Genomic DNA, 19,301 nt, shown 5'->3' on the forward strand with positions numbered 1-19,301 from the left:
TGTCACCCGATGGTGTGGATTACTGAAGGTTCGGATGACAGAAACTATTTTATAATATGGTGTTTAACTGTATGAAAAAGTGGGATCATTGGTGAAAAGAAAAACAAGCACTTATTTAGCAGTCTTTATTGTTTTTACAAGAATATTTTAAAATCAAAGTTTTCACCAACAGTTTGTAATATTGGCAATATTCTAAATAATAACAAAAACAATACACTGTAATAAAGTTACCTAGGTCTATTAAGTTAAATATTCTATTTATTGGCAAAATAACATTATCATACATGTCTAAATAAATAAGTCTAACTTAAACTCTTAGGTTGGGGTTGGTGTAACGCACGTACTTGAGAAGTGCGTCATTCTCTTCGCACATGACGGGCTTGCGGTGGTGGCAGGCGACATCGTGCCAGTGAACGCCATCTTGGTAGAAGTTGTTTAGGACGGCGAGGCAGTTCTCAGGGGCGCCACCTTGGAGCAGTTCCTGGAATAGTAATTTCACATTAGTACAATGTTGGATCATAAGGACTCCCTTTCAAACACAAAATTAATTACTCTAATAATTCTATGGAATAAACTTTCAGAGTTTTTCATTGGTGTATAGTATAATAAGTAGGCTCAGAATGAGAATTTTACTGTCTATATATTGGCATATCCATGGTTTTTAGGACCAATTTCTTTCATACAAAAAGCCAAAGATATCGATGTAGTAAGTGGTTTATTTATGGTGGAGAACCTTCTAATGGTTCGCTCCCACCTCACCTATTTTATGATTTATTTCAGAGAATTAGATCAGTGAGAACAGGTTTTCTATTGCGTAGAACACCCAATAGAACTACAAACAATGTTAAATCAGCTTCAACTTTTCTTCTATTGTACCTAGAATCGACCATAGAATAAAGTAATTGTGAAAGTGCAACAATGCCTTTCCATTTTAAAGAAGTTTGTTCTATGAAATAGATCATAGAATAGATCAGGTGGGATTCCTTCAGCTCAATGAAAATTTGTTTAATTGAAACTCATCATTTGAAATGTGATCACGCTTTTTCAATTATGAAATTTATATTGATCAGTTTTCTTACACATTAAATCAGCAAGGGTCACACTATTACAGGGATTATTATCAGTGGTTGAAATTTATCGTATAGTCTTGTGATTAACAAAATGAAAATGAAACATACTCTGTTGTCGGGCTGTGGCCTGCCGATACCTCCGTTCTCGGACCAGTCATTCTGCTGCCTGTTGGTGGTGGGTGCAATCTTCTGCAGCTCAGCGGTCCAGAACCAGCCGTTGACCTCCACAGGCTGCAGATCGGGGCGGTCGCACCCCTTGAAGTCACACTTGCGCCCCGATGTCCAGATATACTTCACCTGCATTTATCAATAAAACAGCTGGTTAGAGAATGCTCAATGAATGGCACTATGACATAATAACATTTGGTTGATACATAATAACCTAATTTTCATCTAACATAATCATCCCCACAGTAATTATTACAATATTTGGGATGGTTAGAAAATATTTAATGAAGGACACTTATTGTGTGAATAGTAACAAGTTGTTCATAAATTATGAAGTTGTTCAATGATAGACGTAATATTCACTGCATGTTCAGTTGTTCACTGGAAAACCGAAAAGATTTGGAAACGGGGTAAACCATGGGGTAAACATTTTTATTAAGTAGGTACCTCCCTACAGAAAATTCAAGAAAGTATTTCCCGGTACTTTGAACTTACAACAAAAGCAACATAAATACGTATTGTATTAATAATATTATGGAAATTAGTTTCTCAGATTCCCGGTTTGAGTATAATAGTACGAGTCCCTATGTATGCAACATTTGCAAAGCATTCGAAATGTGCTACGCATTTTGCCTATAAGATTATTTCGGGCGCTGATTGGCGCCGATGTGCGTAATAAGTGGAGGGGTATTATTTTTTTCTTATGAAATAAAGAACGATTTTTAAAACTAGGTAAGAACTTAATTTTTGGTTATTTTCAGTCCAATGACAAACCTTGCTATAGCCAATAGTGTGGACGTGTATAGAAAATTTAATTAATTAATCAGCAGGTAGGTACGTAGTCAATTAAAATATATTTTCAATGGGCATTGTTGTTCTAATGGAAAGTTTGCTGAAGAGCTTTACTGTAAACATATAACGAAACAATGTCGATGTTTTTTCGCCGAAGTCTTGTCGGGATTTATTAGTTGTTGTCGGCTTCATTGGCCAACGCAAACAAAGAGAACAAATAACGGCGCGGTTGGTGGTTGCCTAATAAAATAATTTACAATGGACTCCACTTTAGCGAGAAACATCACACGACGTATACGGACAATATGGCGGACTCTATTACTTGGCCTAAAATTTTTCAAAAAACCTTCGTGCCACCTTTATGTAGTGCCGGATCTAAGGGAAATTCACAAAATGTCAAATCCTCTAAACGTTTTGTAGAAACGTTTTTGCAAACGTGCCATAATATACCAAAAATCGATGGATTCCAATTTATTTTTTAATAGTTTGATCCCTTTACAAATTTTCAAAGTGTTCCCTACTTAGGTACCTACAGATACTTCTTTTAATGTAAATGCTATATTACCACATTCTTTCTCTAAATAAACAAACGTGTTTGCGTCTACTTTCGGTTAATTTCTTTCAAAAAAAATTACTGAAAAATCTCAAGAAAAAAACCCACTTTTGATTGCTCCATTGACAGTCGACAAAAACGCGGCAAAAGCATTAACATTAATGTCGGACTCCCAAGGAACCTGTTTTGTTGATATTTCCAATTGACAAATAATTTAAAGCACTTCGATGATGAATCAGAATGTGAATTTTAACGAACACTGCTGTGCACATTGAATATTGGCCCAAGTCACCGACATTAACTCGTGAGAAAGTTGTGGCGAACGATATGACATTAGCATACATACAAGATTTTAGGTGATTCTAGCTAGGTATGTAATTAGATAAACCAACACATTCATTTGTACAGGTTTGTTTGGCAAATTATTTTGTAATGCTGTCATCGTCGGGATATTTCGTTTTATTAACGCAGTTACTATGCGTGATTTTAAAATGTAGACTCTGCTTTGATTTTACATAAAAACGCGATGCGGCCAAATAAAAATACATGAGTATTGTAGTTAAATATATAAATTAGTATTTTTAGTGGGCAGGTACCTATAAGTTCGTTGACTTGTGAAACGGAAAATGTAAACTACTATTGTAACGGACTATAATAATAATACGTAATCGGATTATGTTGTATTTGATATGAGAAGGGAAGAAGATGTGAAATATGAAGCTTGGGATGGGTTATGAATATCCAGTAATCAAACACAGCTAAATCCATTTCAAGCGATATTTCGATTCTTTCATCAAATAGCTAAACTATTGAAAATGTAGAAAGCCTACCTCTAGTCATAAATCAACTTCTATAGATTGAACTTCTGGCTTTTTGTATGAAACAAATTTGTCCTAAAACACCATAGATATGCCAATATATAGACAATAAAATTCTCATTCGGAGCCTACTTATTATACTATCTACCAATGAAAAACTTTGAAAGTGTATTCCATAGATTTTCGGAGTTTTTAATTGGTGGATATAGTTAGGCAAACATTCTCTAGCATAAGCTTGTAGTTTCATGACTTCTAGGGATTTATTTTGCTTTGAGATTTCCAATACATGCGGTGTTGATGCCACCGACTGCGCAGTTAACTGTGTCAAGCTGCAGACATGTCCTACCTAACAAAAGTTCATTGACCGGTGAAATCGAAACGGACATGTTTACTGAAGATAAATTACGGGAGAGTCACTTAAGAAAAACAGCAAATCAATTTAATTAACATTTTTATTTTTGTGTGCGTTGTTCAAGACCATATATAAACACCCAAAGGTTAAAAGTTCCAAAAAGAACATTACTATTTAATAGCATTCTAGGAATCCCCAATTTTCGCGTAAAATTGTACGAATTTAATATTCTGATTTCCGATGACATAATCGTGGAATTACCACCAACAAATCACGAGAAAAACCGTATTATAATTTTATTTTATTTAAAATCTCGGTGCTTGTTCACCAGTGGAAAATTACGGAATATAACTTGACTTGCTGAAACTCGAAATTTTTAATTTCAACCGAATAAATAAAAATACGCAATTAAAACAGATTAAAAATGATCGTCTGATAAACTAATAAATGATTGAGTGTAGAGAAGATCCGTTTTGACTCGCCAGTTTTGCATTTATTTTCGTCTGTCTGTAAATTTGTTTGATCGTTCCGTTTTCGGTTCAAGATTGTGGCCATTCTGTATAGATTCTTTTTAAATAAATAAACCTTTAAATAATACATGAACGAATGAATTAAATGGAATCTTGGAAGTGGAAATTAACCCACCTCCTGATATCCGATCGAGCTGAAACTCAGCAGATAGACTCGTTGTCGGTGACAAAGCATTATATCAATACTCACGCACACAAATGTATACACACGCGCATTTCTCAAAAGTTGGATGACATTATAAAAATTTAAATTTACCTAATAAACTTCGGTATCATCCGATCAGGATTTGGCTTAACTGATAGCGCGGTTCACTCATTTTTGTGGGGAGGAAGTTTCAATCCTCAAACCATACAATTTTTTGATTTCTTAGGTACATTATGTACCTACTTTATAAACTTCCTCGTGAATTGATACGGGTGAAATTAAAACTTTATAAGATTGTTTTTTTTTCTCGTACAACACGTCTTTGAAAACAGTCTTTTGTCAGTTTAAAAGCAGTATTTCATAGAAAAACATGATTAAATACAAAATTATGAAACGTGTTCCTAAAAAAATACCGTGAAGCATATATAAATCACTTTGCTCGATAGAATCTATGACTGGAAGAAAATACCGTGAAGCATAGATAAATCACTTTACTCGATATAACCTATGACTGAAAGAAAATAGGGTAGAAGCATAGATAGATGACTTTACTCGATACAATCTATGACTGGAAGAAAATACCGTGAAGCACAGATAGATCACTTTGATCGATACAATCTATGACTGGAAGAAAATTCACCGGAACAACGGTGTTCGTGGCAGTCTATGCAGTGCAGGATCGCGAGGAGTAGAATAGTCTTCGATTCCAGGGAAATATAAGTGGTAGTAAACGACTAAATAAGAACTGGCTTACATTGTCAGCGACCAGCTTGCTCTTGATCCACTCATTCTCGTCGCTGCTCTCGATGGAGACCAGGTCCATGCATCGCTTCCTGCAGTAGTTCCTGCCGCCCAGCCAGTCTTCCTCCACATTCCTGAGTTCCGGGTCGCGCCAGCCCATGTAGTAGCCCTTGCCTGGGGAAAACAACATTCACGTTATAAAACTGATCGAAATATAAATAAAAAAATACCGTAGATGTGTCATAGATCTCTTGTTCTAACAACATTAATTGGAAGAAATCATAGGGCACATAGCACTCTTTTTAGGGTGAATTGCCGAATACAAAAAAAAAAAAAGAAATCATAGACAATACAAAGAAGGGAAATGGGACATGAAGCATTATTACTGCGAAGCCGCACGCACTATCATCAAAATGATAGTTCAACACGCCTATAAAAAGTTTTATAAAGTTATGAAAAGTCATGAAACAAAACAATAAGTTAAATAGTTACATATACATTTAATTATTTATTTTATATATATAAATTAAAAACAATACATAACAAAATTAACCTTTGTCTGTCCAACTGGGAAGGATTCCCGTTTCAGGACAGCCAAATTGAGTATTTAGTACATAATATTCTTACAATGGAATGGCGATGCTGTCAAACCAAATTTTGGGAACATTGTTGATTGCATTCGAAGTGACAGGATGACACATAACCTAGTTTTTGTTTCATCACTTTATATCACCCTTTAAAGGTGTGTTAAATTGTCATTTTGAGGAGTTATCATGGTACCGATTATTATTTAATGCTTATAGATGCAGGGCCGGCCCTATGGAGACGCAATTGGGTCGGTTTTTCGCAATTTCGGTCAATTGTTCACATGTATTGTTCTAGCCGCGAACATGATAGTTGGACAGCTTTTCTGTCTGGACTTTCTTGTACAATAAAACTGTTTTTAGTGAAGTTACAACGACATTTAAGTTTTGATAAAATAAAATATGTAGCTTTGAAATATCAACACATAAACGACAGTCTAATATAAAACAAGATACTTTTTGTAAGTAAGGCGAATACCATTAAAATAGTGGGTATGCATTATGTTCGTGGGAAAACCACTTTAGGAAGGTTTCAATATCAACTGAACTTAGCAGCATGTATTAGAAAATGTCAAGCCATCAGCAGTCAACATAGATACACGTTTGCAATTAATGAACGTCAATTATTGATTGGTTGCCATTTTCTATAAAGGCGGGCCACGGTTCTTATAAAGGGGCATCAATGATTTCTTTTCTAGTAACGGAATTGCAAGGATATTCGGTCATAAATAAGTATGGAAAATCTATGCGTCAGTATTGTCACCTTATTCAGAACCGGTATAAATTTGCATTGGCAATGGAGGTGGTAGAAAGCGAATGGCATCCACTCTCTCCTGCGTGAACAATTGTTTTAATCGTGTTTAATGGCGGGTTGACTATAATAATAGTAACTACTTGCGAATCTAGCCTTTAACATTTATGGCAGTTATTCTCAACCTTTTCATAACCGCGGAACACTTTTGATTATGAAACAGATTGCGGAACATTACAGTCATATTATTAAAGTCGTAAAACTAACATCAAATACGTAAAAAGTTACAGAATTAATACACTGCGGTAAACAAAATAAATCATAAATTTATATAAATTAATACTTATATTTATATGAATAAAATAACTGAATTATGTAATCACGTATAAAGATAGCAATCAAAAATATACGTTAATAAAATGAATATAATGTTAAAGTATGATACAGTTAAATATGACTGAAGTTGATAGGGTCGAATTTATTATTATCGATTTATGCAAGAAAAAAACATGGCCAAAAAGTGCATTTTATTTTAAATTGTGGATGTTCAGGCATAAATATTTAATTTTTTTCCGATCATTTTATAAATAACTTAATTTGACACATTATACAATAAAGTCATAACCGAAAATGGGTCGTAAGTAGGAGATTATGAACTTTAAAGCAGTTTTCAAAGGCCGCATACATTATTTTTTTCTGGGTTTATAAAAAGATTTATCTAAAAAATACTCGATTATTTCAAAGGCCAGGATGTATTCTACTCGCATTATTTAATTAAAGCATCTGAAAAATTTCTAGGCGACCAAATTTTCAAATCAAAAAAACACATGATTTTGCATTACTACGTAGTGCATCGCCTTAACAAGTTAATTGTTAGGTTGTCAACGGTACTATTCATTTTGGATAGGTGAGGTTCGTTCAAGCATAGTTTCCTAGCTAGCACCATTTCATTATGTCGCGAAACACTCGCAAAAGGTTAGCGGAACATATGCGACAGATTTACGCAACAATCGCAAGAGGTTCACAGTTTCACAGAACCCTTGCAAAAGGTTAGCGGAACTCTTGTCACAGGTACGCGGAACACCTGCGTCAACGTTCCTATGAACTCCGGTTGAGAACCACTGATCTAAGAAGACAACATTCCTAACGCCGATTAGGCTGCAGTATTTTCGACATATTTTTTGCGATGATTCATGTAATGATAGTGATCTAAATGATTGATTGTCCCCCAATACAATATGACAGTTGCAACTTTCGCTGCCTAGATCTACGCACGTAATGATCTCTTTAAAGTAATTGCTCAACAATTAAGCTGAATATGTATTACATGTAAATATTTGAAGACAGGATATGATTTAAGATTCTCACGGTCAATTGACTATGACAATTTTTCAGTCCTGGCAGAACCGTGCTGCCATCTAACGAACCATTATGAAACATCTAGTAACTCTGTGGTAAGATTTTCTTTCTCCCATACTCAATTCAAAAAGTAAATCTGTTATATTCTGACAATCTACAATTGATTTGCACGCGAGTAGGTAGGTACCAACCAGATACAAACATTATTAAGGCGATGCCATACGTAGTAATGCAAAATCATGTGTTTTTTTTTTTAAATTTGGTCGCCTAGAAATGTTTCAGATGCTTTTAATTAAATACTGCGAGTAGAATACATCTTAGCCTTTGAAATAATTGAGTATTTTTTAGATAAGTCTTTTTATAAGACAGAAAAAAATTATGTATAAGACCTATGAAAACTGATTTAAAGTTCAAAATATCCTACTTACGAACCCGTTTTCGGTTATGATTTTATTGTATAATGTGGCAAATTAAGTTATTTATAAAATGATCGAAAAAAAATAAATTTATGACTGAACATCCACAAAACTAAATAAAAGGCACTTTTTGGCCATGTTTTTTTCTTGCATAAATCAAAACAGGCGAATGGTGTTAAGCGGGAATTTAAACCTTATCGCCATCTAAGTAAGGGTTGTTATTGATAGCGGCTCGATTTAAAATACTACACGACGTAGTGCATCGCCTTAATAATAATAGCTAAATGTATTTATGTTATGTTATGTATGTAGGTACTGGTTGAATTGGTGTTACTTTTTATGCGATATTGAAATAAAAAAATATTTAGTGGAAATTAATTGAATTCCCTAGAAGTGTGATTTATATCGATGTCGATTAGTGAGCTCTTGCGTCATGTAGTTTGCACAGCGCTACTGTGTGGAATTTTTAGGTCAAAGCACTATATTCAGCTCGCAAAATCATTTAGTTGATATTCGGCAAGCCTATCCAAAGAGGAAGCTACAAGCCAAAAATGTGTGTATTCTTGGTTTACCTTTGTATTGTAGGTAATAAGCATTAAAATCGCTTGACAAACGGAGTCTAGAAACGTTCGATTTCAAGCACAAAACTGGTTTTTTATGTATTTTGTAAATATTTTTATAAGAAAGCAAAAAAGTTGATCAAATGAAACTGTCACAGGTAATCTTAGCTATAATACTGTATTTTTAAAAAGTTGTTTCCTTTACGCGTTCATACATTTATTTTGAAAAAATATTTTTTTTAGTAGGTAGTTCACATTTATATTTTTACTGAGTAATTTATTTTTATTTAAAGCATATTTTTTTAGTATTAATAATGTACATCGACTCGTTATAATAATTAATCAAAATATAGTTTTTTTTCTGATATCTAATATGAGAAATAATAAATTTTAAGGAGAAGTCAGGTAGACAAAAATGCATTTTCGTGAATAAATAATACAAACATTAGTGTTAAGGTGTATATTTAGGTCAATTAAGAATAACGACGCCATTGTCGAAAGTAAACAAAAGATTAAGCATAAAAATATTCAAGAAATTTTTTGCGTTTTGGATTTTAATGAAATAATATTTTTTAATGGAAATGAATATTTTACTACTGACAATCAAATTGAGAATAAAAAACATGGTAGTTGACAGCTTTCAACAAATTGAATACCGCACAAGATTGATTGAATTGAATTGAATGCCCCAACTGTTCCCAATGTCTGAAACTATTGGAACTACCGCAACCCCGATAATTGGGATATGTTGTGAGGCTGGCTGGAGCGGGGAAGGGTAGGATACGGGGAAGAGAAAGGTTGAAAACACCTTGCTATTCAGATCTGGTCAGCAAACACGGCTAAAGCCGTTTAAAGTGACGTCTTGATTTTAAATGTTGTTCTTTCACTAGGGAAATACTGCAATATCTACCACCACTTTTGTTTATAGTTTAGATCTTTGATTGAATCCAAGATTTAGCCATGCTTTTACAAGTTTTTTTAACATTAGCTCCACTCAGGAACTGCGTCATCTTCAGGGATGCTGTGTGGAGGGTTAAGGAAAGAAAGGAGAGGAATTTTTGAGAAGGAAGAAGGTTTGAGGGTTGGGTAGGTGAATGGGGATCAGTGTATTAAATATACGAATCCAATCCCTCCCTCTGTCTCTCTCTCTCTCTCTCCCTCTGCAGTGCAAAGGTCAAAAGGTCTCCCTCAACCAGTCTATCCCGATCCGGCCCGCCACGCAGTATGTGGGCTGACGCATCCGCTGCCAAGACCTAGACAAACCTGATCCCTTGAACCAGGGCACCCCTGTTCAATCGGAGGCGTCGGTTTTCCAATAAATGGTTCCCGGGGCGGTGGTACTAGTAAGTTGGGTAGTAGGAAATAACTTGTAATTTTTATATTAGATTCGAGGAAATACATTATGAGAAATACACACAAATTAAATAATAGACAGTAAATTGTGAATGTTTAGCGCAAATGTGCGTCAGATGTGAAATTCTAAGTAAATGGGTTATTTTCAGTTTCTCTTTCATTCCTAACAGATCACGAGTTATCATTATTTGAGTTATTTTTACTATTTGGCCGACCAATTATACCTCAAACGTTAAAAAATACACTCCATATTGTTAAAAGTTACAGTATTTAATATTTACCTACCATATATCAAATAATACCTCTGTGATAGATTACCCGGAATTACTAGAAAGAATTCAATTAAGAGTACCCATCAGACAAACCAAACAAAATCACACATTAAACATCCCTCAATGTAACACGAACTCAAAACAAAATGCTTTTATTCACCGTGCTTCATACAATTTTAATACTTAATACAGTGAATTAGACTTATTTAACTCAGGACCCCAAAATTTCAAACCTAAAATCAATAAATAATTAAATTGTCATTATTATTTTTTATTAATACACATACGTACATGCTACACATTACACAGACTAGATCCATCCCATACCCCTCCCTTCCGCCATCCCATCCCTATAGGCTAATGTAACTTTTTTTCTTACATAAATATTATATATATTCACTAAATAATTTAAAAAAATAAGTGAAAACCTATTATTGGTTAAATAATTAACACTTAATACATCATACCTTGTAATAATTATAACTGTTGGTTTTCCAAATAAAAAAAATAAAAAAAACAAAAAAAAAAATAAAAAAATACGAATATACAAAATGTCACCTGTGACAGATAAAAACTTTTTTTTTTAAAGAGCGCCATTTGTTGGACGTAAATGCTTAATGCACCGCTGTCTATCTGCACAAACAGACTGAGTACAGCTAGTATTTAATATAAATAAAGTTATATAGTTTGTACGTGCAGCTTGTATCCGTGGGAGAGTGCAGAGAAGAAGATATTTATCAAAACAATTATCCGTTGAACTGTCCTGAGAATGCACGCGTGATCCGAATGCGAAACCTGCTGATCTTTCCACACAACCAAATGCGGCACAGCCTGAATACTAAAAGAGGCTTAAAATAGAATTGAGTTTAACAATCAGAAGCCAGGTTAACAGAACGGTGGCGGAGGTCTAATGAACCATTCACCTTGTGCAAAATATCACTCGTACCAAATTTGTTTTCTGTGAGTGTGAGCGCTCAAAAGTACATCGATATTGTTTGATAACAAAACGATAAAGGCTTTATTTCTACCTTCACACCAAACTCATTAATTTCATTGCAGAATGGATTTCAAAGACCATGCAGTTTGCCGACAACGGCTACAACACTATTTCACAGAACTTGAACAATAAGTCATAAAATTTCAGTTAACATTCAATTTTCGTGAAAGTTCCATCGAATTTCTATTATTACATGATGACCCAATTGTTTTACAAAACTTTAATATTAACTTTGAAATTTTATTAAAATTGTTCAAATTCTGTGAAACAACTGGCCTTAACAGTCGTCAATGAACTCTCCTATCTATCATTGCATAAGCAATATCTGCGTATGTTATTTGTATCCCGGGACCTTTTGTCTTTCTTCTCTAATAAACACAGGGTTTTCCAATAAGAGGTGATATTATGAATAGCCCGCTATTTCGGTAGATGTTACTTTTGAAGCTGTCATTTTTCAACATTTCACAAGTAGAAACTACGCCATTAATAAAAATGGAACGATACACGCTTCAACAACGCATTAAAATTATTAAAACTCACTTGAGTGAATCAAATGCAAATCATCTTGAGTGATGAGGCCTATTTCCACCTCGGTGGCTTCGTCAACAAGCAAAATTGTCACATCTGGGGCTCGAAAACCCAAGAATTATTACTGAAAAGCCTCTCTATCCTCAAAATGTGACTGTTTGGTGCGGTTTATGGTCCGGCGGAGTCATTGGACCTTACTTTTTCGATAATGAGGCTGGAGCAACAGTTACGGTGAATGGATTGCGCTATCGAGTGATGATTAATAATTTTTTATGGTCGAAATTGGATGGTATTGATCTGGACAACGTTTACATTAAAAAAAAAACGGCGCTACGTTCTACACAAGCAACGAAACTATTGATATTTTACGATTGAATATCAAAATAACACCTCTTATTGGAAAACCCTATATTATAAAATAAAGTCGCTACCCGCGTCTGTCTGTCTGTGCGCTTAGTTCTTTTAATCTACGCAACGGATTTTGATGGGGTTCTCACTATCATTTAGAGAGTTTCTTCCGAAAGGTTTTATATATAATACATGCATATTTTATTCGCAGAAAGTAGAGAAAAGTCGATGTTTTTCAATCAAGTCGAAAAAAAAATTCGGGAGCTTACATTGCTAATGCTTGCTAGACCTTATGAGATATTCTTAAAAAAGACAATAGATAAGTCCGTGACGGTATATATCTTTTAAGGACACTGCAACGCTGTCCGAAACGTCGGCTAAAGAAGGAGTTAGCGCAACACGGCATTACACCCCAAAAACAAACAACAAAAATCTTTTAAGGATATTTAAGGATATTTGCCTTGCTGTGACAGTCACGATAATTTTTTTTTGTTCTGTGATTTACCTACAGTTTGTGTGTATCTCGTACATCTTCTTACTTCCCACTTGTTTGTCTCTCTTGTATCTTGTGTTACATCTTGTATCCCGTATTGCGTAGGCAGGTACCTACCCAGTCACCTGGGAAGCCTAAAATCACCACCCACCTGGCTCTGAATCGGCTGCTGACTGGTCCATTCGACATAACAAACCATTCAACTTAAAGAATAATCCGCTATATTTTTTACGGCTGTTTTTTGCGCGCTCAGGTGGTCATAAAACCCCACAATATTAAAGACATACCGTTATAATATTGTTGTTATTTTTTATGCAGGTTTTATAAAATTATATCATAAGTTAGGTAGACAGCCTACCTGAATTTTAGAATGATGCGACTCGACAATAACAATATATTAAAATTGGAACTGAACTGTGTCGTATTTTGAAAAAAAAAACTAAAAAATTAATTATTTATTTATTTCACGCCTATTAAGGCTTTTACATAAGTATATATAAAAATATTTACGAAATTATACACATAATTAATCTTGACAAATTATTTGACAATATATGGCAATCGTTAATGTTTCTGATTGCTTTGAATAATTTCAGGTCGTCTGCAAACATTAACACTTGAACATCATTGAAAATATACAATACATCATTGACAAATAATAAAAACAGGATTGGACCTAAGTGTGACCCCTGGGGAACACCACTCGTAGCAGTGAATTTGTATGAAAATGTACCATCAATTTTAACAGCCAGTAATCTGTTGGTCAAGTAACTATTATGCTGACATTATCTTTTTAAATCCAGATATGATATCTGTAATACATTTCCACAAGACGGCTAATTTTATTCTACACTAGCTGAAGTCCCCGGCGTTGTCCGGGCGATACTTTGTATAGTTTTACGAAATCAGATGTAGACAGGAATTTTTCTCTTATTTTGAACGTCAAGTGTGAAAAATTTCATCTAAAATTATCAAATTTCTGGTGGGAAAGAGGAATGGGATGGTTTATCGACATGTATTGTAACCTTTCTATTGTTTTGAATGTCAAGTGTGCTAAATTTCATCAAATTTGGAATAATGTAGATTTGTTTAAAATATAAAGCCACGTCGCTACGGACACTCTATTTTATATAATTTAGCTAAAGTTCCCGGCGTAGCCCAGGTTTTACACAAAGTTTTTAGAAAAATAATGTATACAATTCCTTCCCATTGTTTTGAAAGTCAAGTGTGCAATATTTCATCAGTTATAGAATAAAACTGTAAATATGTTTAAAAATCAAATACCAAACCACACAGTACAGACAGTATCCTTTATATAAATGGTTCCATGATAACTCAACACAGTGACAATTCAACACACTTTTAAAAAGTGATATAAAGTCATTAGAAACGATGAAAAAAAAAACCTAACCTAACCTAACCTACTTAACCCAGTTAATAAAGTTTTTGTTTCATCACTTTCCATGACTTTATATAACTTTTAAAAGATGTGATGATTTATCCGGTCACTATATAAAAATACAGACTAGCGCGCATACCCGTGAAAAAACACGGAATATTTTAAATCTCTTTTAGTCCCAATATTAACGCTTGTCTGAATTTTTCACGCAACCCGTTCCAATTTTGAAAATGACGCTTGAAGCAAATCCGAGTTCAAGAGTTCATTTAACCAGAGTAACAGACAGACACACAACCTAAATTAGTATCTTTGATGATATGGATAGATTTGAAATTGAGTCGATGATACAAAATTACATTTTCAGGACATTTTTAAAAGCAGAACAAAACTAGAATACACGAATTAATTGGTATAACTAATATCTTAGGTTCTACAGAAACAGAATGTCTCAGCTTTCATCTTGGCAAATCAACTTAAATTTTCAACAAGTTTTGATTATTAAGGCTGCAAGGAGTACCACGAAACGCGGAAAGAGTTTTTAAAAAGTCGTTTTTTAAAAGAACCGGATTACAAATATTTGTTTCAAAATTGTCTGTGTATTTTAAATTTACCGACCAAGCGGATGTAAGTATTTCGATAGCGGATACTGTGAAGCGCTTGTTTATATTTTGCATTAAGTGCGTATATTTCTTTGTGGAATTTTCCTGCGTCGCTTTCTTTTCGCCGGTACCGGGAAATCGAAAGCGCAGCGGTTCATCTTTATTTAATGTTGCAAACTGCTTTAAGTACTCGCTGGTACAAGCGAGTTGACTTATTATGTACATTATTATTTATAACTTCTCTGTTAATCGAAATTGAACGACTGTAAATCGCGAATCAATCATTTAACTCGCTAAATAATTCTTTTGTCAATGGTCATTAATAGCTACTCGACGTTTTTAGATATTGATAATTAAAAACTTCTACATAATAATAACTATGAACGTTATAAATTAGATAAAATTATTTTTGCAGATCATAAACAATGCAGTTTGTATGTTATTTCTGTGTTACCGATCTAGAAACTTATTTCTTGTTACTGCCGAAATTGCCATATCGAACGAATCATTATGTAAATCCTTATTTTCTACTTTGGCAGCCTGCGCAAACTAGTTTTTAAATAATCAATGAAAACAATATTAACGATTCTCGAAAATTTGAAACAGAAAAATTAGAAAAAGAGGTCGCATCTAAAAATTGAACCCAGGACCTCAGTTTTGCCGGGGCTTGTCTCTACCAATGAGCTAATTGGACCCTATTATATTTATTGGCTGTTATCTTTATGCATGATCGCAAGATTATTTCCAAATTAAATTCAATTCTGATAGTGTCTTCGATAAATACATCCATTTTTATTTTTATGTGCGACATCTATTGACTTTTCTATAAGTCTAGGTAGCGGGTAGGGTCGAATTAGCTCAGTAGTACAGCAAAGCCCCGGCAAAGCTGAGGTCTTTGGTTCAATTCCTGTTTGCGAACGAAGTTTTTATGATTTTTCTGTTTCAAAAAATGTAAGTTTGATTATATCTTAAAATTTCGGGTTTTACTAATAAAGTTATTCCAAAAATAAACAAAACATTGTTAATAAATCTTCAACCACAAATTATAGAACTAAATAAATGGAGAAGCAAAAAGAATCTCAAATGGCTAGCTCCGGAGTAATGAAATATGTCTCTTTTTTAAATTGGATACAGAGGAATTGAATTCAATTCCCTTTGGCGGCATTTATTATTTTTCGGGAGATTTTTTGAATTTATACGTGTATTTCAGGCGAATAATTATTGCTTATTATATTTTTTTTTATCATTTGTGCTATGCTATGCTTGTATTTTAATGTTTATGTTTAGCATTAAAAATAAGATAAAATGTCGTTTGTTAAGGATGGGTAGTTTCAAAAAATTTGAAAAATTCATCAAATTTCAAAGTTGATTTTCAAGTTCTCTGAAGATTATATTCAATTTCTGTTATTGTATCAGTGTTGTGAAAAAACTGCACAGTAATGATACATTAACAGAACTTTCACAGAATGTGAACATCAACTTCCAAATTATATGAAACAATCCGTTCCTAGACTTCTCGTACCTCCTTTAGTAGAAAGCGAAGAAGATGGAATTAATATTAATTTCTTGAACAAATCGATGTTTACAGAGCTGTATCTGTTATAGTACCGAGTTATCTCGATGTTGATGCTCGATATTAATATATTTATTGTTTCTCAGAAGCAAAGATTATTTATCCATTAATTACCGTTGATTTCTAATTATTTATTTATTTGTTTTTTTCAAATAAAATAGTGGTGCTTTCGGAAATATGCATATTCCCCCCGTGTCACAATATCTACCTTAAAGATTGTAGATGACAACTTACTGGATTTCAAAGAGGCTTCGATAGCTCAATGGTTTGAGTTACTTTACACGGCAACACAATAACATACAATTAAACACCATACATACTCACTATATAACAAATAAAATTGCCTTCCAGATAACATTAAAAATGAAAAAAGTGTAGGAACATTAAAAAAAAAATCTCACTTTTATGTTCAATCAACAAAACAATGAACGTGAATAATATTGTTATCTTATGTACTTATGTGTAATGTTATAAAAAATGTATTTATTTTAGTTATTTATAAAATAACTAAAAAAACAGTACTTTCAGTCACAACCTAATCTTTTATTTTCTGTGTCGAATTATTCTTTGAATATTATTATTGAAAGTATTTTTAAATTAAGCTAATTTAAAAAAAATAAAACCCGCCGTATTTTTTCACAAAATGAAAAATCAATGATTGTTTGTACTTTGACGAAGTTATTTTGACATCAAATGATTGGTCAATATTGTAAATACACACAACTCTGCAAGGTTATGTAGGTTATACAAATATAGATTGTTGAGTGTGAATCTTATTTAGTGAGGGACAAGTCTGATTATATTTGTTCCGGGTTTGCCAACACGGAGCGAAATGAGTATTGGCGATTTATTAAAATCCTGTTAAAAACTGGATAGCATGATGCTTCGTAATAAACTTTTAGTACATTCATTATACATCGGAAGACGTGTTCATGTACCTACATTTGTCATGATATACTCAATGACGAGATGCAATAATATTAGAATTTTTATGTACACATCTTCCGACGTCATTCAATCATTTAAATATATTTTTAATAAATTAGAAATATTCAGTAAGTTTTCTATGTGTAAACTAAAAACGTGTTATTTAAAAAGTGATTGCTGAAAAAGTGTAATTTCAGTAAATGTGTGATGAATTAATCAGTAAGAAATAAAATATATCTACCGGTAGTTACTTAGTATAATTCCAAGGCTTGTAGTATCGGTACGTAGGTACTTAATCAATTATTTATAATATTTTCTTGTAGATAAAAATGTTAACAGTTCAGAATCGTAAATAGGCAGATCTTAGTGCCTCCTCAAATATTTGAAAATTCTTATTAAAACTTGTTTGTAATTTGTTCTACAGTTATTTTAATCCATTCTCATTGTAATGAATATTTAAAAGTATAATTGTTTTTTTTATATATTTAAACTAAATAAATGTTGAAAAGTACCAGAAAAAATATTATATTACCGCACCAAAACATAGTCCAGGAATTCCTTCACTTGGGTTTAATACATTTACGTTTTAAAATATAATCTTTATATCATTGATGGTTTATTTGTATAATATACATACAGCGCCCTTGAGGTGATTTTGCACAAAAACGGCGCTATACAAGTCATCCAATTATTATTATTATTTATTATTATTATTAATGGAACGATAATCTAACTAAAACGATATTAACAGGGTGTTAAGGGACGTACTAGACTAATTTTAACGAGTGATTGCTGACATTGTTTGTTGACAGTTGGCAACTGCACGGAATATAGTTACAAGAAGGCTATAATATATATAATCAGTTTCGCATTCAGTTTCCCTAAGACTAATTTTCAAATTTTATTTCATGAATAAACTATTATGTTTACCAATTGTTTGTAAACGCCCGTATGGGCGTATGAAAATGTAAATAAATCTCTAAAATGGTACAAAACCAAGTCGCTATCCGCGTCTGTCTGTTTGTGCGCTTAGTTCTTCGAAACTACGCTACAGATTTTAGTAGGGTTTTTACCATCATTTAGATAATTTTTTCCGAAAGATTTACATATATAATACATGCATATTACATTTATATAAAGTGGGGGAGAGTCCATTTTTTCGTAATCAAGTCTCGAAAAAAATATTTTCGGGCACTTAGATTACTAACGCTGACTAAACCTTATGAGATACATCAAAATAATATACTACGCGATTGTATAAGGTTTTCCAATAAGAGGTGTTATTTTGAATAGCCCGCTATTTCGGTAGATGTTACTTTTGAAGCTGTCATTTTTTGACATTTGACAAGTAAAAACTACGTTATTAATAAAAATATTACTTTTGAAGCTGTCATTTTTTGACATTTGACAAGTAAAAACTACGTTATTAATAAAAATGTAACGATACACTCTTCAACAACGCATTGAAATTATTAAAATTCACTTGAGTGAATCAAATGCAAATCATCTTGAGTGATGAGGCCCATTTCCACCTCGGTGGCTTCGTCAACAAGCAAAATTGTCGCATCTGGGGCTCGGAAAACCCAAGAATTATTGTTGAAAAGCTTCTCTATCCTCAACGTGTGACCGTTTGGTGCGGTTTATGGTCCGGCGGAGTCATTGGACCTTACTTTTTCGAAAATGAGGCTGGAGCAACAGTTAAGGTGAATGGATTGCGCTATCAAGAGATGATTAATGATTTTTTATGGCCGGAATTGGATGGTATTGATCTGGATAACGTTTACTTTCAACAAGACGGCGCTACGTGCCACACAAGTAACGAAACCAGTGATCTTTTAAGATTGAATATCAAAATAACACCTCTTATTGGAAAACCCTGTATATCTTAAAAAGGCCCTCTGAAAAATCATGGTATATGATGCATATGAAGTTGTAAGGAGTGTCAGAATGAGAAGATTGTATTGTAAATGGAT

General features: G+C 33.3%; 1 protein-coding gene across 1 annotated transcript in view; it reads right to left on the reverse strand.

Moving 5' to 3' along the window:
- Positions 1 to 111: 111 nt before the first annotated feature.
- Positions 112 to 19,301, reverse strand: part of LOC149411069 (uncharacterized) — a 34,931-nt gene continuing 15,741 nt past the window's right edge. Inside the window, exons 3-5 of the mRNA XM_089647500.1 lie at positions 5,183 to 5,343; positions 1,179 to 1,367; positions 112 to 481 (exon numbers count right to left, since the gene is read on the reverse strand). Of these exons, the coding sequence (XP_089503626.1) occupies positions 308 to 481; positions 1,179 to 1,367; positions 5,183 to 5,343 (524 nt within the window). The 3' untranslated portion in view covers positions 112 to 307. The remainder of the gene's footprint in view (positions 482 to 1,178; positions 1,368 to 5,182; positions 5,344 to 19,301) is intronic.

This window comes from Hesperophylax consimilis, chromosome 26, assembly GCF_061612785.1.
Source record: "Hesperophylax consimilis isolate HC1 chromosome 26, BYU_Hcon_1.0, whole genome shotgun sequence".
Lineage (NCBI taxonomy): Eukaryota > Metazoa > Arthropoda > Insecta > Trichoptera > Limnephilidae > Hesperophylax > Hesperophylax consimilis.